The sequence below is a fragment of the Papaver somniferum genome, chromosome 9, assembly GCF_003573695.1.
Source record: "Papaver somniferum cultivar HN1 chromosome 9, ASM357369v1, whole genome shotgun sequence".
NCBI classification, from domain to species: domain Eukaryota; kingdom Viridiplantae; phylum Streptophyta; class Magnoliopsida; order Ranunculales; family Papaveraceae; genus Papaver; species Papaver somniferum.
In genome coordinates, this window is record NC_039366.1 from 171,851,222 (window position 1) to 171,875,620 (window position 24,399).

General features: G+C 37.4%; 1 protein-coding gene across 1 annotated transcript; it reads left to right on the forward strand.

Annotated features, from left to right (window-relative positions):
* Positions 1-287: 287 nt before the first annotated feature.
* On the forward strand, positions 288-23,902 carry LOC113309095 (non-structural maintenance of chromosomes element 1 homolog). Its single transcript, XM_026557522.1, has 6 exons — positions 288-402; positions 20,516-20,712; positions 21,500-21,580; positions 22,269-22,502; positions 23,209-23,286; positions 23,393-23,902. The coding sequence occupies exons 1-6, from the start codon at positions 288-290 to the stop codon at positions 23,396-23,398; spliced, it is 711 nt and encodes a 236-aa protein (XP_026413307.1). The 3' UTR covers positions 23,399-23,902.
* Positions 23,903-24,399: the final 497 nt, after the last annotated feature.

Below are 24,399 nucleotides of genomic sequence, written 5' to 3' on the forward strand. Positions count from 1 at the left end.
TAAAATTAATTGTGGGCCTGAGAATGAAAATATTTTTGTTTTGGGTCTCCCCCTAAGTTCCCCTAATTTTTAACCATACCTCCTCTTGGTTCTGAAATACCTACATGGATTGACGAGGTTGGGTAAAAAGTGCTCAACTACCTTTTGGCGGGAAAAATCACCACTTTTCCCGCAAAAAGAATATATATCCTCCTCGTTTGGCTCATTACTTTTTAAAACCAATTTTACTTTAGGTCTGTTCTAAGGTTCGATAAAAACAAGTTAGGGTTTCTTAAAGTCATTTGAGAATGCCGAATTTGAGCTGGAGACATCAAGCGCTCATAGAAACTCTTATATCTCGCGGTCCTCTCAAGGAAGATGAATTCCTTTCAATCTTCGCCGTCGTCAGCGGGAAAAAACAAGGTTTTAATTTATCTATCACTTGATTCATTTTGGTTTAAAAAATAGGTTAGGGTTTTATTGAAATTAGGTTTTTACCTCTGTGAATAGAAAATGTTGGGTGCAATAATTAAAATAAATAAAAAATCAAATAAGCAAAAGTTATTGATACTTATCTCCTTTATAATGGAATTGATCGATTGACGAAACGAACGAGTTTCTCATATCTCCACAACAACAACAAGGCAAAACTTTGGAAAAACAGAGTGAGTCACGTGTTCAACACGTTGCCCTTAAGATATTAGCGCCCGGCTACACTCAAGAGTGATGCTATAGCGCTCACAGGACGGATATCTCCAGGATAAAACACCCTACTACACCTACTACTAGCATATGTAGTAGATGCTCAACTTGAGCTTGGCAACTCCGAAAAAACCGTTAAGGAAAATCGCGAACTCTTAAGAAACGCTATAAAATATTTTCCCTTAGGGGTCCCTCTAAAATATAGAGCAACCCCTTTCCCATCGATTTTACAAAAGTATTGAATTTCTTTATATAATGGAATAAAACAATTTAAGAAGTGGAAACTCCACAATGTGGGACTAATAAGTTTATATAGTTTCTTAAAACTACTAAAAATTGGAAACTCCACAATGTGGGACTAAAAAGTTTCATTCACAAAAGAAAACAATAAATTATAATTTTTTATTAAAACTTTAAAAAATTATTTTTTTATTAATCGTTTTCCAAAAATCCCCCACATGAATGAAAACTCAATAAAACATGAAAACACAGATAGATCTTGGTAAATCAACATCCCAACCTCACGATCCAAACAGACTGATCGTGCAAGTGTTGAAATCATACTAGTCATTTCGACGTCCTCTCCCTCACACAAAAGTGTGTTGACCCCATGGTCATACTATGGATTGCATAAATCATAATAATATTGAGAGCTTTCATCTTTAGTTCTCACATGGTGAAACTATAGGTATCTTTCACCAAAGTGAAAAAGCATGAACTAGTGAACCCTTAGTGACCTTTAGGTCCTAAGTTCCAGTAATACCAAAACCATCAAAACGAAAATCACATAAAAATCGCAGGAAATACCATTTTAGGCAGAGGTGTCTATGAGGTCTTGAACCTTTGCTTAGTGAGATATTACCGGAATTACTTGCTAGAGACAGTGAACTATGTCTTGAACTGCTATCATTTGATGTAATTCGCGATAACAACCACGGGTGATATCTCCAAGATTGCTGCCAAGCTCGTGCCGTTTTGTCCAATTTGGCCCTGGACATATCATGTTTCTCAGAATGCTCTAGAGAATCAAAGCTCATATTCTCATAGGAAGCGGCCCACTGATGAGTGCCAAATATTGTATATATTTATCCCTTTTTGTTGGCATTTAACTCATCTTTTGCGCATTAATTCTACATTTTATCCCATATTCTGTATTTTCATTGTTTTCAAGAATAAATATTTTTATTAATTAATTTTGTATTTTTAGGTAATAAATAAAGTTCGGATGAGTCGCGGAGCGAAAAGAGCAGAAAAGTAGTGAAAAGCCGGGAGAAATTACGCAAGCCGCGAAGAATGGTGCGCACAACCTCATTTTCTACACACAAAAGCGCCTCCGTTCTCAGCCATCAGATCAGTTCTCAGGAGCATCCGACGGTCGCTCCTTCATAGATCATCAAATCGGAAGTCTCTGCCAAGCACCACAGCGCTGAAATTCCAAGCCTTCAGATTAGATGGTAGTTGAATCCAACGGTCGTTCCTATGCCTGTGCATCAAATCCCGATGATTCCGCCTTACACTACAGTACCTAACTCCATCTGGTGCCGTTAACTTCGTTGCACCTCAGAATCCGACGGTCGCTTCACACATCCTTCCATCTATCCGTTCGATTCCACTCAGATCCAATGATCCAACATCTCAGCTCGCCAAACATCAAAGTTTGATGAACCCGCTCAACACCCTAAGCATCAAACCCATCGACCCAAAACAAACACCCACCTTCTTCTTCCCCAAAACTCATTTCCCCCAAATTTCTTCTCTTCCCCCGACCATGGCAGACCCTGCCATGTCTGCTCCGCCGTCTCCATCTCCACCACGACCACAAGGACGCCACCACCATCACCTACCTCTTCCCTAGTCGTGTCTGTCTTGTTCTTAGCATTAATTTTTGATGCTACCAAGAAGACAAACATAGCTAGGGTTTCACAGTGGAGAAGAAGGAAATTGGAGCAGCGTTCGAGTAAAGGATTAGCAGAGGAGGAGAAGTACAAGCATGGGTCGAGGCTATTTGCATCAGAGAGTGAGTTTAATTTCCAATTTAAAAATTAGGGTTTCCAATTTAGGGTTTCTGAAAATTTGGATATTTTGTAAGCTATAAAAGGGAAGTGATGTGAGATGTAAAAACTGTTCTTGGGTTATCCTAGTTCCCCCTAAGTGGGTTAATTTCACTGTTTAATTTTAATGTTAATGTCTACTGTTAGTACTTGTCCTGTTTAGTGATAGGTTAGTATCATGTTCTAATTTAGTTTCTGAGGCAGAGATGAAACCCCTGATGAATGAAATTCCCTTGTGTGTTTACTTCTCCTCAATGAAAGTTTAATGATAAGCATGCCTTAATTTCTGAATTTTGCCAATTTGCTTTCACCTTGTATGTCAAGCATCCTAGGTAGTTTGGTTAACTCTTTGTCAAAATTCAAAGCTCTGTGTAAACTGTTATAGCTCAATCTGTGATTACTTGTGCTTTAGACAGACAAGTAATGCTAGGGAATTGACATGTTAGCTGAAATTGAGTCATCACAGTGGTTAGTGATTGTTTCACACATTCAAAGTGGTTTGAGGCTAGAACCTCTATAGCCATTTGATGAAAAAGAGGATAAGTTTATCAAACTAGGGAATTAGATGCATCTAGGTGGTGGAATTGAAGCCTTAGTTTCTGTCACTCATCCACAACTGTCCATTGTTTCTTTGTTGTATTTTTTTTGTTTACTATCTTTGCTTCTTTACTTCTTTACTGTTTTCATGATCAATTCACTCCATTTTGTTGTTTCCTTAACTTATGTTGCTCCTTCACTCACTGTTTAGTAGTGCTCAAAACACCACAAACAACTCTCACAGCCCACTGTTCACTTTCACAACCTCAGTCCATAACCCACAAATCATCTCATCCATTGTCCAAGATCCCACAGCTCATTATTTTTATGTCCATTAAGACCACTGCTACTTACAAACCCAACAAAGCCCAGTTAGCTAGCAAGATTAAGAAAAAAATAGCAAATTTGCCCACCTTGTCCCTGCGGATCGACCCGTATTTGCACCACACTACTTTCCGACACCGTGCACTTGCGGTTATTTCCGTGACTCTTTTAGAGAGCCACCAAGTTTTTGGCGCCGCTGCCGGGGACTCGGTTGCGGCGCAATTGCTCTTTCTTTCTTTTGGGTTGTTACTGAACTCTGCTTGCTGTAACTCCTATGCTTGCTTGCTGATTTTGCTTGTTGTAACTCCTGTTGAGTTGCTGCCCTGCCTGCACTGAACTGAACCACCTGGTGCTGCTGGTGCTCTTGTGCTGCTGTGGTGCTCCTGCTGGTGCCAGGCCAAGAATCCTGTGAGCTTCTGCACCTGTTGCTGCTGATCTGCTCCTGCTGCAAAGCCCTGAGCTGGTGAGCCTGCTGAAGTTGCTGTCAAGCTTAACAATTTGAACCAAAGCCCAACTGGGCTGTAAACTGCAGAGGTGAACCAAAGCCCAACTGGGCCTCAGAAAAGCCAAAGCTTAGGATGATCCAAAGCCCAACTGGGCTTTTGCAACCTAACTGAGCAGCTGGGCTGTGCTTAAGCAAGTAAGCCTAAACCCATTAAGAGAACCCAACCTGTGGGCTTCCATTTTTAATTTGTGGGCTTGTAATAATTTTTGTTTTTCTTTATTTTTTATTTTGGGCTTGTAATAATTTTTCTTTTTTTTCTTTTTCTTTCTTTTATGGGCTTGTAATTATTTATTGTTGTTTTTATTTTTTCTTTGTGGGGTGTGATAATTTATGCTAGGCTAAGTTTAAAAAAAAAAAAAAAAAAAAATTTGCTCCTAATTTCAAAAACCAAAATTCTTGCTCCCAACACAAAAACCAAAATTTTTCTTTTTCCCATTAAAACCAAATGTCTCCCGCCAAAACCAAATTTTTCCCAACAAAACCAAATTTTTCCAAAAAGTCCAATCCCTTAAAAACCAAATTTTGAGCTTTGAGCCCAATCATGTATAGATCTTTTTCTACAGTTGGGGAATACAACGAATCCCTTAGAGAACTTGCGTATGGACAAACTTCACGTTATGAACCTCCCATAGACCATGATGTCAATAGTCATAGGAATTATTATGGACATTTTCAAAGTTCCGAGCCTCAATACATGAACCCTAATGACTATTCACACATGCATCATTCGCCACAACGTGAAAATGAACATTTTGCTAGTGCCTCACTCACACAATCATCTCTTGTGGATCAATTAGAAGCTCGAATCGCAGCTTTAGAAATGCAATCACATGAGGAATCTGTCACATCTAATTTTCTTAGGCAACCTGAAATCTATGCATGTCCTGCATGTGGTAGTTTAGACCACCCTGTTGAGCATTGTCATATTTTGCATAATTTTAGGCAATCAAGAAAATCCAATGTATGAAATGCCCATGAATTGTGAGAATGGTAGTCATTGGGACCATAATCAATCCTTTGAGGGTTGCGATCAATATTTTGTAGACCCTAATGACCATGCATACATGTACCATTCACCACAATTTGAACATGAAGAATTTTGTACTCCCATGAATTTAGACTCCACCACAGAAGCTTTAAGACTTAGTGAGCAAAACTTCGATAGATCTACATCACGAATTCAGGCATATTTAGATCAGATTTTGCTTCACCTACAAAAGGAGGAAATTCATGAGGAAATGTATGTTGTCCCTAATGAAGTGTCTAGTCCCATTCATGTAAATGATGTTGAATATGAACCTAATTTAGAGGAACATGAATCGACTAACGACACCACCACTTTTAATGAGGACCAATATGCATGCTACCATGATGATGATTATGATGATGTGTTAGAAGAACATGAAAATATTGTGGAACCTGTTGGTTCAATAACATATGGCTTCTCGCCCTCGACCTTCATGAATGTTGTTTTCTCTAATACTCATTGTAATTCATATGATTTTGATATTGACATGGGATTCGTACAATTATTCTGTGAAGATGAACATGACATAGGAATAGTTGAATCTTCTGTAGACACTAATATGCATGAAAATATATTTGATGTGTCTGATTCTCTACCTAGGTCACATTGTGATATTTCTCCTGATTTGCCAATGCATGAAAATAAATCTGTTGATGATGTTGATGATTCTGAGTGTGAACTTGCTAATTTGATTGATGATTGTGAGCATGATGTGACATGTGTAGATGATTTAGGAGATTTTGATTTGATTAATAATGATGTGCCTATCGTCCTACATAAGTCACAATCTGATGGCCTTCCACCCAACCTAGATGTGGTTTGTACCCATATTGACAAACCAATTTTTCTGAAAATTCCTAACCTAGGTTTGGAACTGTGTGCTTCCCAAGTCCTCTTGGACTATTTTGCTTCTAAGTATAATACATCTGAGGAACCACAGTTGGAATTAGCATGTTTGCCCGTCCCTAGCACAGTTCATTTCGAGCTAGACCTTTTGCATGATGAACCCCCGAAACTGCGCGATTTTGTTTTCAAAACTATATCTTCTGTAAAATCCAGGTTTGGGGGTAGCTCATTTTGTTTCACAGTTTCACTTGCGTTTCTTTCCTGTTATTATTGTGTGAAGCTGTTGAAATGTCTACACTTTGTCTTTTGGGTTGATCCTCAACTCTTTAGATTGTTAGTGTATGGTGAATTTTTTTGTATATAATCCAGTAGCTAAAATTTCTTAAAAAACCCTTTTGTTCCTTTTGTATATATTTGCTCATCCAATATGATCTCGGCTGAAATATGTTGGATTTTTGCCTTGAATAACGGAGTTTTAATTCTGCTTTCGCCGAAATCGGGTATTCTCTCTCCTTTTACTCTACTCAGCATGTCCCTTTCCATATGTTGCATTTTAATTCTTTCCATATTTTGAAACATTGAGGACAATGTTTAGTTTAGGTTCGGGGGTATAGAGTAGATACCACGATAATATGCCATAATTGAAAACGAACTCCTTCTTCTTTTTGAAAAAATTGAAAAATTCCAAAAAAATTGAAAAATTGAAAAATTAAAAAAAAATGATGAAAAAATGATGAAAAAATCATAAAAATGGAGCTCATTTACCTTGAAATGTTGACTCTTGTGCAAATATGTATTTTTATTAGGAGTCTTAGTCTAGATATTTAGGCACCCTGATTCTAGCACAATTCACATAGTGATAAGAAATTTGCACGCGCACGATCTACCAATACATGTATGGCCTCGATCTTCAAGGTGTTTGATAGGAAGTTACGATTGCCAATCACTTTAGAATACTGAACGAAACTGGACTAGCTTGTTCTTTGGTTGGTTGGGATAGAAGGTGGAGGTTACATTAAGAAAGACAACCATCGAATTTAACTGGGTGCATCAAAAAGGGCTACCTCTTGCAAAGTGTCATGTAATTTTTGTTTTTCTTGTTATGTATCAAAAGTGTTTCCTTGTTCAAAAAAAAAAAAAAAAAAAAAAAAAAAAAAAAAAAAAAAAAAAAAAAAAAAACGAGGTATATATTCAGAAAAAAAAAAAAAAATATCATAAAAATACAAAAAAAACAAGTATTTATCAATTCCATCATCTCTTTGTCCAAAAATAAAAGAGATTTGTCAATGTAAATAAGAGTCATGTAAATAGTCATCTTTTGTTGTTTCTTTTGTAATAAGCAAGGAGGGTGTATGCCATTGATGTACAACGCGAGTAATTGTGAAATACCTCCAACTCATTCACAATTCTCGTAAAGTCCGGACAGCTAGCTAGATTTCGACCTCAGTTCTTAGCCTGAGAAACTATCTCTTGGTGATTAGTAGTCATAACTTCAGATCTTTCTTTACACATGTGTAGATACACTTTACACTCTTATCACATGTCCTTATTTGTTATCAGTGCTAGGATTGTGCCTTCGATAGCTAGATTGACATCTCCATTTTGCTGTGAGCTTAAACTGTTTTGCACATGTCACATTTGATGGAATCTGAGCTCATATTTTGTCCTTAGGTTTTGTAGGCACACCTCTGGTAAACCTTCACGAGACTTCAACTCGTCCACTAGGGACACTTAGTGGTTTAAAAGGCTTAGTGCATACGCTAAATGCATTCGAGAGACCAGCGACAGTGGTATAGTTAGGATTTCCTTAGTTTGTTTTTACTTGAGGACAAGTAAAATTCAGGTTTGGGGGTATTTGATGAGTGCCAAATATTGTATATATTTATCCCTTTTTGTTGGCATTTAACTCATCTTTTGCGCATTAATTCTACATTTTATCCCATATTCTGTATTTTCATTGTTTTCAAGAATAAATATTTTATTAATTAATTTTGTATTTTTAGGTAATAAATAAAGTTCGGATGAGTCGCGGAGCGAAAAGAGCAGAAAAGTAGTGAAAAGCCGGGAGAAATTACGCAAGGAAGCCGCGAAGAATGGTGCGCACAACCTCATTTTCTACACACAAAAGCGCCTCCGTTCTCAGCCATCAGATCAGTTCTCAGGAGCATCCGACGGTCGCTCCTTCATAGATCATCAAAATCGGAAGTCTCTGCCAAGCACCACAGCGCTGAAATTCCAAGCCTTCAGATTAGATGGTAGTTGAATCCAACGGTCGTTCCTATGCCTGTGCATCAAATCCCGATGATTCCGCCTTACACTACAGTACCTAACTCCATCTGGTGCCGTTAACTTCGTTGCACCTCAGAATCCGACGGTCGCTTCACACATCCTTCCATCTATCCGTTCGATTCCACTCAGATCCAATGATCCAACATCTCAGCTCGCCAAACATCAAAGTTTGATGAACCCGCTCAACACCCTAAGCATCAAACCCATCGACCCAAAACAAACACCCACCTTCTTCTTCCCCAAAACTCATTTCCCCCAAATTTCTTCTCTTCCCCCGACCATGGCAGACCCTGCCATGTCTGCTCCGCCGTCTCCATCTCCACCACGACCACAAGGACGCCACCACCATCACCTACCTCTTCCCTAGTCGTGTCTGTCTTGTTCTTAGCATTAATTTTTGATGCTACCAAGAAGACAAACATAGCTAGGGTTTCACAGTGGAGAGAAGAAGGAAATTGGAGCAGCGTTCGAGTAAAGGATTAGCAGAGGAGGAGAAGTACAAGCATGGGTCGAGGCTATTTGCATCAGAGAGTGAGTTTAATTTCCAATTTAAAAATTAGGGTTTCCAATTTAGGGTTTCTGAAAATTTGGATATTTTGTAAGCTATAAAAGGGAAGTGATGTGAGATGTAAAAACTGTTCTTGGGTTATCCTAGTTCCCCCTAAGTGGGTTAATTTCACTGTTTAATTTTAATGTTAATGTCTACTGTTAGTACTTGTCCTGTTTAGTGATAGGTTAGTATCATGTTCTAATTTAGTTTCTGAGGCAGAGATGAAACCCCTGATGAATGAAATTCCCTTGTGTGTTTACTTCTCCTCAATGAAAGTTTAATGATAAGCATGCCTTAATTTCTGAATTTTGCCAATTTGCTTTCACCTTGTATGTCAAGCATCCTAGGTAGTTTGGTTAACTCTTTGTCAAAATTCAAAGCTCTGTGTAAACTGTTATAGCTCAATCTGTGATTACTTGTGCTTTAGACAGACAAGTAATGCTAGGGAATTGACATGTTAGCTGAAATTGAGTCATCACAGTGGTTAGTGATTGTTTCACACATTCAAAGTGGTTTGAGGCTAGAACCTCTATAGCCATTTGATGAAAAAGAGGATAAGTTTATCAAACTAGGGAATTAGATGCATCTAGGTGGTGGAATTGAAGCCTTAGTTTCTGTCACTCATCCACAACTGTCCATTGTTTCTTTTGTTGTATTTTTTTTGTTTACTATCTTTGCTTCTTTACTTCTTTACTGTTTTCATGATCAATTCACTCCATTTTGTTGTTTCCTTAACTTATGTTGCTCCTTCACTCACTGTTTAGTAGTGCTCAAAACACCACAAACAACTCTCACAGCCCACTGTTCACTTTCACAACCTCAGTCCATAACCCACAAATCATCTCATCCATTGTCCAAGATCCCACAGCTCATTATTTTTATGTCCATTAAGACCACTGCTACTTACAAACCCAACAAAGCCCAGTTAGCTAGCAAGATTAAGAAAAAAATAGCAAATTTGCCCACCTTGTCCCTGCGGATCGACCCGTATTTGCACCACACTACTTTCCGACACCGTGCACTTGCGGTTATTTCCGTGACTCTTTTAGAGAGCCACCAAGTTTTTGGCGCCGCTGCCGGGGACTCGGTTGCGGCGCAATTGCTCTTTCTTTCTTTTGGGTTGTTACTGAACTCTGCTTGCTGTAACTCCTATGCTTGCTTGCTGATTTTGCTTGTTGTAACTCCTGTTGAGTTGCTGCCCTGCCTGCACTGAACTGAACCACCTGGTGCTGCTGGTGCTCTTGTGCTGCTGTGGTGCTCCTGCTGGTGCCAGGCCAAGAATCCTGTGAGCTTCTGCACCTGTTGCTGCTGATCTGCTCCTGCTGCAAAGCCCTGAGCTGGTGAGCCTGCTGAAGTTGCTGTCAAGCTTAACAATTTGAACCAAAGCCCAACTGGGCTGTAAACTGCAGAGGTGAACCAAAGCCCAACTGGGCCTCAGAAAAGCCAAAGCTTAGGATGATCCAAAGCCCAACTGGGCTTTTGCAACCTAACTGAGCAGCTGGGCTGTGCTTAAGCAAGTAAGCCTAAACCCATTAAGAGAACCCAACCTGTGGGCTTCCATTTTTAATTTGTGGGCTTGTAATAATTTTTGTTTTTCTTTATTTTTTATTTTGGGCTTGTAATAATTTTTCTTTTTTTTTCTTTTTCTTTCTTTTATGGGCTTGTAATTATTTATTGTTGTTTTATTTTTTCTTTTGTGGGGTGTGATAATTTATGCTAGGCTAAGTTTAAAAAAAAAAAAAAAAAAAATTTGCTCCTAATTTCAAAAACCAAAATTCTTGCTCCCAACACAAAAACCAAAATTTTTCTTTTTCCCATTAAAACCAAATGTCTCCCGCCCCAAAACCAAATTTTTCCCAACAAAACCAAATTTTTCCAAAAAGTCCAATCCCTTAAAAACCAAATTTTGAGCTTTGAGCCCAATCATGTATAGATCTTTTTCTACAGTTGGGGAATACAACGAATCCCTTAGAGAACTTGCGTATGGACAAACTTCACGTTATGAACCTCCCATAGACCATGATGTCAATAGTCATAGGAATTATTATGGACATTTTCAAAGTTCCGAGCCTCAATACATGAACCCTAATGACTATTCACACATGCATCATTCGCCACAACGTGAAAATGAACATTTTGCTAGTGCCTCACTCACACAATCATCTCTTGTGGATCAATTAGAAGCTCGAATCGCAGCTTTAGAAATGCAATCACATGAGGAATCTGTCACATCTAATTTTCTTAGGCAACCTGAAATCTATGCATGTCCTGCATGTGGTAGTTTAGACCACCCTGTTGAGCATTGTCATATTTTGCATAATTTTAGGCAATCAAGAGAAAATCCAATGTATGAAATGCCCATGAATTGTGAGAATGGTAGTCATTGGGACCATAATCAATCCTTTGAGGGTTGCGATCAATATTTTGTAGACCCTAATGACCATGCATACATGTACCATTCACCACAATTTGAACATGAAGAATTTTGTACTCCCATGAATTTAGACTCCACCACAGAAGCTTTAAGACTTAGTGAGCAAAACTTCGATAGATCTACATCACGAATTCAGGCATATTTAGATCAGATTTTGCTTCACCTACAAAAGGAGGAAATTCATGAGGAAATGTATGTTGTCCCTAATGAAGTGTCTAGTCTCATTCATGTAAATGATGTTGAATATGAACCTAATTTAGAGGAACATGAATCGACTAACGACACCACCACTTTTAATGAGGACCAATATGCATGCTACCATGATGATGATTATGATGATGTGTTAGAAGAACATGAAAATATTGTGGAACCTGTTGGTTCAATAACATATGGCTTCTCGCCCTCGACCTTCATGAATGTTGTTTTCTCTAATACTCATTGTAATTCATATGATTTTGATATTGACATGGGATTCGTACAATTATTCTGTGAAGATGAACATGACATAGGAATAGTTGAATCTTCTGTAGACACTAATATGCATGAAAATATATTTGATGTGTCTGATTCTCTACCTAGGTCACATTGTGATATTTCTCCTGATTTGCCAATGCATGAAAATAAATCTGTTGATGATGTTGATGATTCTGAGTGTGAACTTGCTAATTTGATTGATGATTGTGAGCATGATGTGACATGTGTAGATGATTTAGGAGATTTTGATTTGATTAATAATGATGTGCCTATCGTCCTACATAAGTCACAATCTGATGGCCTTCCACCCAACCTAGATGTGGTTTGTACCCATATTGACAAACCAATTTTTCTGAAAATTCCTAACCTAGGTTTGGAACTGTGTGCTTCCCAAGTCCTCTTGGACTATTTTGCTTCTAAGTATAATACATCTGAGGAACCACAGTTGGAATTAGCATGTTTGCCCGTCCCTAGCACAGTTCATTTCGAGCTAGACCTTTTGCATGATGAACCCCCGAAACTGCGCGATTTTGTTTTCAAAAATATCTTCTGTAAAATCCAGGTTTGGGGGTAGCTCATTTTGTTTCACAGTTTCACTTGCGTTTCTTTCCTGTTATTATTGTGTGAAGCTGTTGAAATGTCTACACTTTGTCTTTTGGGTTGATCCTCAACTCTTTAGATTGTTAGTGTATGGTGAATTTTTTTGTATATAATCCAGTAGCTAAAATTTCTTAAAAAACCCTTTTGTTCCTTTTGTATATATTTTGCTCATCCAATATGATCTCGGCTGAAATATGTTGGATTTTTGCCTTGAATAACGGAGTTTTAATTCTGCTTTCGCCGAAATCGGGTATTCTCTCTCCTTTTACTCTACTCAGCATGTCCCTTTCCATATGTTGCATTTTAATTCTTTCCATATTTTGAAACATTGAGGACAATGTTTAGTTTAGGTTCGGGGGTATAGAGTAGATACCACGATAATATGCCATAATTGAAAACGAACTCCTTCTTCTTTTTGAAAAAATTGAAAAATTCCAAAAAAATTGAAAAATTGAAAAAAAAAAAATGATGAAAAAATGATGAAAAAATCATAAAAATGGAGCTCATTTACCTTGAAATGTTGACTCTTGTGCAAATATGTATTTTTATTAGGAGTCTTAGTCTAGATATTTAGGCACCCTGATTCTAGCACAATTCACATAGTGATAAGAAATTTGCACGCGCACGATCTACCAATACATGTATGGCCTCGATCTTCAAGGTGTTTGATAGGAAGTTACGATTGCCAATCACTTTAGAATACTGAACGAAACTGGACTAGCTTGTTCTTTGGTTGGTTGGGATAGAAGGTGGAGGTTACATTAAGAAAGACAACCATCGAATTTAACTGGGTGCATCAAAAAGGGCTACCTCTTGCAAAGTGTCATGTAATTTTTGTTTCTTCTTGTTATGTATCAAAAGTGTTTCCTTGTTCAAAAAAAAAAAAAAAAAAAAAAAAAAAAAAAAAAAAAAAAAAAAAAAAAAACGAGGTATATATTCAGAAAAAAAAAAAAAAATATCATAAAAATACAAAAAAAACAAGTATTTATCAATTCCATCATCTCTTTGTCCAAAATAAAAGAGATTTGTCAATGTAAATAAGAGTCATGTAAATAGTCATCTTTTGTTGTTTCTTTGTAATAAGCAAGGAGGGTGTATGCCATTGATGTACAACGCGAGTAATTGTGAAATACCTCCAACTCATTCACAATTCTCGTAAAGTCCGGACAGCTAGCTAGATTTCGACCTCAGTTCTTAGCCTGAGAAACTATCTCTTGGTGATTAGTAGTCATAACTTCAGATCTTTCTTTACACATGTGTAGATACACTTTACACTCTTATCACATGTCCTTATTTGTTATCAGTGCTAGGATTGTGCCTTCGATAGCTAGATTGACATCTCCATTTTGCTGTGAGCTTAAACTGTTTTGCACATGTCACATTTGATGGAATCTGAGCTCATATTTTGTCCTTAGGTTTTGTAGGCACACCTCTGGTAAACCTTCACGAGACTTCAACTCGTCCACTAGGGACACTTAGTGGTTTAAAAGGCTTAGTGCATACGCTAAATGCATTCGAGAGACCAGCGACAGTGGTATAGTTAGGATTTCCTTAGTTTGTTTTTACTTGAGGACAAGTAAAATTCAGGTTTGGGGGTATTTGATGAGTGCCAAATATTGTATATATTTATCCCTTTTTGTTGGCATTTAACTCATCTTTTGCGCATTAATTCTACATTTTATCCCATATTCTGTATTTTCATTGTTTTCAAGAATAAATATTTTTATTAATTAATTTTGTATTTTTAGGTAATAAATAAAGTTCGGATGAGTCGCGGAGCGAAAAGAGCAGAAAAGTAGTGAAAAGCCGGGAGAAATTACGCAAGGAAGCCGCGAAGAATGGTGCGCACAACCTCATTTTCTACACACAAAAGCGCCTCCGTTCTCAGCCATCAGATCAGTTCTCAGGAGCATCCGACGGTCGCTCCTTCATAGATCATCAAAATCGGAAGTCTCTGCCAAGCACCACAGCGCTGAAATTCCAAGCCTTCAGATTAGATGGTAGTTGAATCCAACGGTCGTTCCTATGCCTGTGCATCAAATCCCGATGATTCCGCCTTACACTACAGTACCTAACTCCATCTGGTGCCGTTAACTTCGTTGCACCTCAGAATCCGACGGTCGCTTCACACATCCTTCCATCTATCCGTTCGATTCCACTCAGATCCAATGATCCAACATCTCAGCTCGCCAAACATCAAAGTTTGATGAACCCGCTCAACACCCTAAGCATCAAACCCATCGACCCAAAACAAACACCCACCTTCTTCCCCAAAACTCATTTCCCCCAAATTTCTTCTCTTCCCCCGACCATGGCAGACCCTGCCATGTCTGCTCCGCCGTCTCCATCTCCACCACGACCACAAGGACGCCACCACCATCACCTACCTCTTCCCTAGTCGTGTCTGTCTTGTTCTTAGCATTAATTTTTGATGCTACCAAGAAGACAAACATAGCTAGGGTTTCACAGTGGAGAGAAGAAGGAAATTGGAGCAGCGTTCGAGTAAAGGATTAGCAGAGGAGGAGAAGTACAAGCATGGGTCGAGGCTATTTGCATCAGAGAGTGAGTTTAATTTCCAATTTAAAAATTAGGGTTTCCAATTTAGGGTTTCTGAAAATTTGGATATTTTGTAAGCTATAAAAGGGAAGTGATGTGAGATGTAAAAACTGTTCTTGGGTTATCCTAGTTCCCCCTAAGTGGGTTAATTTCACTGTTTAATTTTAATGTTAATGTCTACTGTTAGTACTTGTCCTGTTTAGTGATAGGTTAGTATCATGTTCTAATTTAGTTTCTGAGGCAGAGATGAAACCCCTGATGAATGAAATTCCCTTGTGTGTTTACTTCTCCTCAATGAAAGTTTAATGATAAGCATGCCTTAATTTCTGAATTTTGCCAATTTGCTTTCACCTTGTATGTCAAGCATCCTAGGTAGTTTGGTTAACTCTTTGTCAAAATTCAAAGCTCTGTGTAAACTGTTATAGCTCAATCTGTGATTACTTGTGCTTTAGACAGACAAGTAATGCTAGGGAATTGACATGTTAGCTGAAATTGAGTCATCACAGTGGTTAGTGATTGTTTCACACATTCAAAGTGGTTTGAGGCTAGAACCTCTATAGCCATTTGATGAAAAAGAGGATAAGTTTATCAAACTAGGGAATTAGATGCATCTAGGTGGTGGAATTGAAGCCTTAGTTTCTGTCACTCATCCACAACTGTCCATTGTTTCTTTTGTTGTATTTTTTTTGTTTACTATCTTTGCTTCTTTACTTCTTTACTGTTTTCATGATCAATTCACTCCATTTTGTTGTTTCCTTAACTTATGTTGCTCCTTCACTCACTGTTTAGTAGTGCTCAAAACACCACAAACAACTCTCACAGCCCACTGTTCACTTTCACAACCTCAGTCCATAACCCACAAATCATCTCATCCATTGTCCAAGATCCCACAGCTCATTATTTTTATGTCCATTAAGACCACTGCTACTTACAAACCCAACAAAGCCCAGTTAGCTAGCAAGATTAAGAAAAAAATAGCAAATTTGCCCACCTTGTCCCTGCGGATCGACCCGTATTTGCACCACACTACTTTCCGACACCGTGCACTTGCGGTTATTTCCGTGACTCTTTTAGAGAGCCACCACCCACTTCCTCATTCTGATAGGTGAGTTTCCATAAAGAGTGTTACTGCTACATCCCACTTTCTTAAATTGAAACTATAGAACTCATTAAGACTTCTTAAAATTCATCCTTCACATGCAGTCACACTATCACGTCTACACCATAGGGAAAGGACAGAGAATAAAATTCTCTGATAGTGTTTACCTTTACCCACCATAACTTAGTTGTCTCATTCGAAACCTTGATCTTGGGATCTCCAGTCAGCAAGGTTGAGTATCCTTCATGGCAAGTTTAATTTATGAGCTTAAGCCCCATCCCCTTCGATGTGTTTCTAACAATCTCTTTGGATGAACCTTTCGTCAAAGGTTGCGCGATATTCTCCTTGGACTTTATCCAATTAATGGAAATAACGCCAATTGAGATTAGTTATTTTTAGCTTTAGCTATTATAGCTTGGCTAATACAGTATATAGATATAGCTGGCACAGGCCTATGCCAGAGAGGAATGTCTTCTAAAAATCATCTTAGGCACTCAGCCCCCTCTCGTGCTTTATCTATCGCAATACTCTCAGATTCCATAATGAATTGAGCAATATATGTATGTTTGAAATCTTCCAAAACAAACCTTCCTGCTAGAGTGAAAACATATCCACTCGTACACTTAAGACTCCTCTGAGTCAACTATCCAGTTTGCATCACAAAGTCTCTCAAGGACAGGAAGATACCTTTCATAAACCAAACAAAAGGTAATAGAGTATTTTAGGTACCGTAATACTCTACTAAGTGCATCCCAATGCTCTTGCTCTGGACAACAAGTATATCTACTTAACTTACTCACACTATAGGCAATGTCTGGACACTTACAGTTCATTAAATTCATCAGACATCCTATAACTCTTGAGTATTCAAGTTAAGATACTCCATTATCCTTAATTTTCTTGAGTCTACAAGAATAATCGTACAGAGTACAAGAAGGCTTACAATCACACTGATTGTATCTCTTAAGCACAAAATTCAACATAATGAGAATGACTAAGACTACATATGTTAGATTATTTTCTAATTCTCATCCCTAAGATTACATCAACAGGGCCTAAGTCTTTCAAGTCAACGTTCTCATTCAGCGCATGTTTTTAGTGGAATTAATCACATCTATGTTTGTATCAAGTATAAGCATATCATCAACATACAAGCATACAATCACACAGGCATCCTTAACAAGTTACTTGTAAATATACTTGTCAGATTCATTAACTTAAATCCACTACACATTATCACATGATCAAATTTTTCATGTCACTGTTTACGTGCTTATTTTATGAACCATACAAAATTTTGTTCAACTGACAAACTTTGTCATCATAACCTTTCACTATAAAGTCCTCAGGTTGGTCTATGTAAATTTCTTTATCTAATTCACGATTTTAGAAAAGCTGTCTTAACATCCATCTGATGTATCTCTAATTTTTTTATGACAGCAATAACAATTAGCATCTCAACGTAAGTAAATCTCGTCACATGTGAATAAGAATCAAGGAAATATACACCTTCTTTTAGTTTACAGCCTTTAGCTACCATCTTAGCCTAATATTTTTCTACAGTTCCATATACCTAATGTTTCCTCTTAAAGACTTATTTACATCTCATGGTCTTACTCTCTGGAGGTAAACTATAAACCTCCCAAGTCAGGTTCCGACGGACTGAGTCCATTTCACTAAATGAAGCTTCTTACCAGAATGGGGTTTCAGTAGATATCAAGGCTTCTTTACAAGTCCAGGGCTTAGACTACGCTAGGCATGTTATGAAGTCGGCTTCATAAGAAGTCTCAAGTCTAATTGTTTTACTTCTCTTAGGCTAAACCTTAACTTCATCTTCCTTTAAGATAAGTTCTGACTATTTGAAAATAAATCTAGGGGATCAACAACACATCTCTAATGAGGTACATGTTTAAGAATAAACATGTTCAAAGAACTCAGTATCTCTAGATTATGTAATAATATTCACAACAAAGTCAGAAAAATCACACCAAAAGTATGAAAAATAAGAACACACAACCAAAAATCTATATGTAGAAGTATACTCAGCATACCTTATATGAAGACACAATCACCATTTTTGGTTTTATCTAGTTCTTCTAGGAAGAGGAATGACAATCTTAGTCAAACACCCCCACACTTTGACATATTCATAAGAAGGTCATCTACCTTTCCATAAATCATATGGAGTTTCATCTGATCCTTAAGGGTACTATATTCAGGATATACTAGTTAAGAGGACTTCCTCCTCCCACAAGACCGCAGGTAATCCTGAACTAATCAACATGGTAATTATGATCTCCTTAAGGATAAAATTAATATGTTCAAGGCTTTTAATTGGTCATCAACTTCAAGTTTATACATCTTAAGGCTTCTAAGGCATCATCCTTATCCCTAAGCAATTATACAAGATAGTACCTCGTACAATCATCTACGGAAGTTATAAACCATCTTTTACCATAGTGGATTTGGGTTGAAATCATGCCAACTAGGCCTAACTGAATTAATTCTATGGGATTAGAATTACCATGAACATTTGTGCTAAAAGATTTTATAGCATATTCATTTCACTTTTGTGTTCAAGATCCAAACTAAATTTGGGTACGAAGCCTATGCTAGGCAGTTTATACATTGACTTATAATTTTACGGTTCCAAGTCTACCATGCAAAAAATTCAAAGACACACAAAAGAAAGCACAAGAATCAACTATGTTCACTTCATCAGATTTTCCTTCAAACTTATATAGACCCTAAGTCCTATAACTGTTGCCTAAAAAATCAATACCCTTAGTTATAACAAGTTATCCACATTTAATTAAGATCTTCAATCTTTTACCATCTTCAAGAGAACAAGATACAATATTATTTCATATGCTCGGAACATGAAAATTTCATTCAGTGTGAGAATATTACAGATATGAACTTATGCTCAACCTTTCCCTTTTATGCAACCTCTGTCGCAGATGAGTTACTCATATAGAGTTTCTCGACATCCCTTATCCTCTGATAAGAGGTGAACATGTCTCTGTTTCAACAAACATACTTAGTGGCTCCAGAGTCCACCCACCAGTCTCTCACATTGGTTATTAAAATAACTTCCGACATCATGGTTCATTTTGTTTCAACTAAATTAGCATTAACTTTCTACTTATTAAGGTTTTATGTTGTCTACACTTTACTGCCGTATGGCCAGGAATTTTACAAACATAACAATCACCCTTAATTAAAGTAATGCCGGATTCAGTTTTACAAAACATACCTTTCTTATGAAGACTACGGTTAGAGTTGTGTTTGATATTCCCGCCTTTGTCAGCTTTGGAAGACTTGTGTTCATCCACATGCGCCTTGTAACCATGTTCCTTTTCAATTTCATGTCACAATCTTCGTTTATACTCTGACCACGGACACAGTAATTTCCCAATCACCTAATACACCACATCTCACAAACCTTAGTTCCGAAACGGAAGAAAAAATATGAGTTTTGAAGATAATATCTAGATTTACAAACTTCGTTTGAACCACCATATCAAAAAACTCATGATTACCCCATAAAAAATACTTTAGTTAACAACAAAAGTTTGCTCGTCAGAATTTTTCAGGAAAATTTGTCTGTTTTGTAAAATATCAAAAAAAATACTTTTACAACTCCAAAAATTCTGAAATTTTACGTGGGTAACTATCAGGATGTCTACTACGTTGTGTCAAAAGGGTTCATCGAAATTCCTTCTAGGTTAAGAGATAATCTCGAAACTCTACAGCTGACCAAAAAATTCGTTTTTGTTTTTCACTCCACAATTAACATCCATGATTCACAAACCAACCAACCATTTTTTTTATTATTACACATAGTAATGTCTTAAGATTGTTGGGTGCAATAATTAAAATAAATAAAAAATCAAATAAGCAAAAGTTATTGATACTTATCTCCTTTATAATGGAATTGATCGATTGACGAAACGAACGAGCTTCTCATATCTCCACAACAGCAACAAGGCAAAACTTTGGAAAAACAGAGTGAGTCACGTGTTCAACACGTTGCCCTTAAGACATTAGCGCCCGGCTACACTCAAGAGTGATGCTATAGCCCTCACAGGACGGATATCTCCAGGATAAAACACCCTACTACACCTACTACTAGCATATGTAGTAGATGCTCAACTTGAGCTTGACAACTCCGAAAAAACCGTTAAGGAAAATCGCGAACTCTTAAGAAACGCTATAAAATATTTTCCCTTAGGGGTCCCTCTAAAATATAGAACAACCCCTTTCCCATCGATTTTACAAAAATAGTGAATTTCTTTATATAATGGAATAAAACAATTTAAGAAGTGGAAACTCCACAATGTGGGACTAATAAGTTTATATAGTTTCTTAAAACTACTAAAAATTGGAAACTCCACGATGTGGGACTAAAAAGTTTCATTCACAAAAAAAAACAATAAATTATAATTTTTTATTAAAACTTTAAAAAATTATTTTTTTGTTAATCGTTTTCCAACAGAAAATAGGCTTGCTAATTTTACTTGGTAATTGTTACAGCTTCAGATTCGAGAGAGAGGGAATTTGACGATTATCTTTTGAACATAAACAAGGAGCTTACATTTGTACGGTTTGAGTTGCGTGCTTTCACAAACCAGTATGATGGAGAAGTTTATTATGGTGTGGTAAATAATGTTGCTGATGAACAGGCCAAGCTTGGGATTAAATATACAGTTCCTCAAATTGCCTTCTACAAGGGTATTGTAAGTATAACCACCTACATCGTTAGTTTCTTATGTTTTGTTGGTTGATTTATTAGAATTATACGTATATGAGCATGAAAACAGATATGCCATCCCTGAGATGATTCTTGATATTCCAGGGGATGTTGACATGCTCATATGCGTTTAATTCTAATAATGAGTTGTTTAGTAAGTAAACTAGGGCATTGCAGTTACACGAATTTTGTAGAGTATTGAAAAGAAGGGGATTATTAGTGATTCGTAATTGTCAGCTGTGAAAAGGAAAATGAGTATAGCATAAGATTGTTATGCTTGCTTTAGGGTATCCATGATTCCTTGACATTTTTTTTAATGATGGTCAAATTTTGATGTCATAAAGTTAAATTTAACTTGCACATGAGAGTTCATTATATTCGACGCACTTTAATTTTGAGGCTGAAGTGATACTTCTCACTGAAATTTACGTTTGAGGGGGTAACAAGTAGGTTAATCCCTTAAGATAGTCTATGTAAAATAAGTCTTGTCCAGCAGCTTAAACTATATGGAGATGGATGTGGTTGCTTGATGTATTTTACTTTCAAAATTTATCTTCATGGCTACGCTGTACTTCATTCCCCTCTTTAAGTATAGTGGGACAGGGTGTAATTTGGATTATCTTTTATATTTGCGAAGCACCAAATTCTTATCATACATTTATTTAGACATGTGATTATGAGACCGTTGTATCTTCTGCAATTATACTTGTTCATTGTAAAAAGTGAGTCGCCAAATGTGTTTGATTATTTCCTTTTGGACCTGCTTTTCCCAGATAGAAGCAATTGCGCAGGACACAACAGCTAGTGGTTGCATAACGAACATTGATGCTCTCAATATCCGCTTAGAGAATCAGGTTTGAGAAATTTCCTTTTCGAGTTATCTCTCTCAGAATCTCAGTTGACATATAATACTTTCATGGTTTATCTGTGTTCAACACGAGTATTACAGGTAAGTATTGTGTGTGATCTATTCCTTGTATAAGGCATCATTGGTCTTAAATCTGTGATCCTCTGTAGTTGAGTATATTCTTTTCTGTTCAAGCCAAACTGAGAACCAAAAATCACTTGGATGCCTGAACATGGTGGCCAGTAGTTTATATATCGCCTCTCAATAAAAAGCAACAAATATCCTTGAGTTTCGGAACTCTAGGTACTGTGATTCCCTCAGATACATTTGACTATTTTGAAAAGATTTTAACTGCTGTTTACGCACAAGGGGTTGTGTTATCTGAATGATATTCTTGATATAGCCTTGTGCTGGTGTTGCAAGGGCTTTTGGTTTTTGGTCAATAACAGAAGTTAGAAAATATAAACCTTGTGTATCGTATGCTGATTGGTGCCAGACGTAGAAAACCTTATAGCTTGTAAATCATGTTTACGACATGTCCGCCACGATAAATCTTTAAGGAACAGCTGTTGTATTGTTATGGAGCTGTTATTTAGTACAACATATTGTGCTTCAATGCCGGTATTTGCATTCAGAGTATTGTATTGCATTTTGGTTTTTAATATCTTTCTTGATCTACTCCATCTCATCTACAGAATGGAATAGGATCACAATCACCGAGTGGCACATCTACTGTTCCCTACGCATTCAAGAATTTCACTATATCTCAAAAAGATAAAACGATAGATGAACTTGTGCAAGATCGGTGGCTTTGCTCCATCCCTGACGGAAAAATTGGGCTTGGTGTTAGATCCTTCCTCGATCTTCGGAGCTGGTTTCGAAGTAATGATGTTACATCGTGTGAAATTTGCAATGAGGCAGGAGTGAAGGTATTCCTTATAATCCACTAAAATTTGCTTCATTAATTGTAGCAACCAAATGATCATCGTGGTAATCTGATGTCCAAAACAAACAGTTGGTAGGATGGGTAGCGTCATCTGGTGTAACTAATTTCCTAGTTTGAGTCATTTTAGGTTCCATAAGTAAATTACTGTTTTTCTATCTGATGGTAGTGCTCAGCTAAATGTTCTAGGTTTCTCATTTTATATTGCAATTCAGGAGCAGGTGTTACTATTGGCCTTTTAATTATAGGCATTTTGGGTTTTCTGACAAATGCTTGCACTGACATCTTCATGCCAAAGTGCCATTATTTTCCACTGGGCGCCGTGCAGTGGCAGCTGCCCTTATTGTAGAGGGGTGCCGTAGTGACACCTTTAGGGGTGCCCAGGCCAAGGCGTCAGTGGATTTTTTCTGAATAAAAAAAGGATTTATTTTTCAATAGATTGTATATTAAGTTAATATTATAAATCCCTATCCTAATTATCTTTGCATATAGGAAAGGAACAAGGCAGGTAGATTTTATTCATATACTCTTCTGTGAATTTTTTTGATATGGTATTCTTATAAACAGTTTATTTGAGTATTATAGTTCTACGTGGCGTCTATGCCCCGCTGCTCAGTTAGTGGATGCGCCTGCCTCTTTTTTTTTTTTTTTAAGACACAATGTAGTCTGATCCCTTAATGTTTTTGCTACAGGCTGAGTTGTGCCAAAAGGAGGATTGTAACACTAGCATTCACCACTACTGTTTGAAGAAGAAGTTTTCTCAAAGAATGGTATTATCTTGACTCGTATTCTCTCATTTCCCATGTACATATAGAAATTATGGATGGCCCTGTGATTTTCGAAGGTTCCGGTTGCTGATTAAATAAGTGAAAACAGGCTTAAAAAGTTTGTCCTAGTTGTGGCACTGAATGGCTCAGTGGGTCCACATTTGAGGAAGCAAAGGAAGACGAAGGGGAGGAAGAGGATTGGGGTGAACCAAGTCAACACCAAGCTGCAGAGCCTTCTTCAGCTGGCGTGAGAAAGAAGCGTCGAAGTGTCAAATCCGAAAGGGTAGATACTGTTGGAGAAGGCCGTCATCGAACATCTGAACCTGTTCAGGAGCTTAGGAGAACTACTCGCCAAACATCTGAACCTGTTCAGGAGCTTAAGAGAACCACTAGAAGTGCTGCACAACGAAGGTAAAGATACGAAAGGAAAAAGAAAAAGATGATAATGATGTATGTTCACTTGGTTCTTAGGAGAGAAGCAAGCATTGGTAATTTTAATTCTGGATTGTAATGCCCAGTGTAGTTTTTGTTGCTTTTATGAGTTCTGAGTTTAAATTGCCATGCTTTACTGGAAAGTAGACTTTAAAGTCATGCGGAGTATCTCTTGCTGGTTAGTTGTACTCCCTCCGTTTTAAAAGAGATACTTTCACTTTTCCATTTTAGGCTAAAAATAGGCTAAATCCCTTAATTGATTGTATCACTTTTTTTAAAAACGGAGGTAGTAGTATATATTTTAGAATTCTTTCACAAAATTTATATCACTGGTTGAGGATATCTCATCTTTTTTTCCTTCCTCAAACGAGATATCTCACTTGAGGTTGCCCTCGACAGGGATGTGCTTCTTGTGTGTTCCCTAGCCAATAGCCCCTTTTAATACAAAAGGGTAGAGTTTTATAATAACACCTTAATCCCATTAGACTTATCTACTACAGCAAAAGTACTTAAAAAGGCCTAGGAAAACATCAATCCCGCAAAAATGTTCCTTCACATTGAGCTGCTAGCAGAAGAGCCAGAGCTTCTGCCTCTTCTGGTTAGTTTGCTTAGGCTGGTCCTGCTCTAGCTGCATTGCAGCCTCCTGTGTGATCTCTCAATCCAAAAGTGAGAATTGTAGAGTTA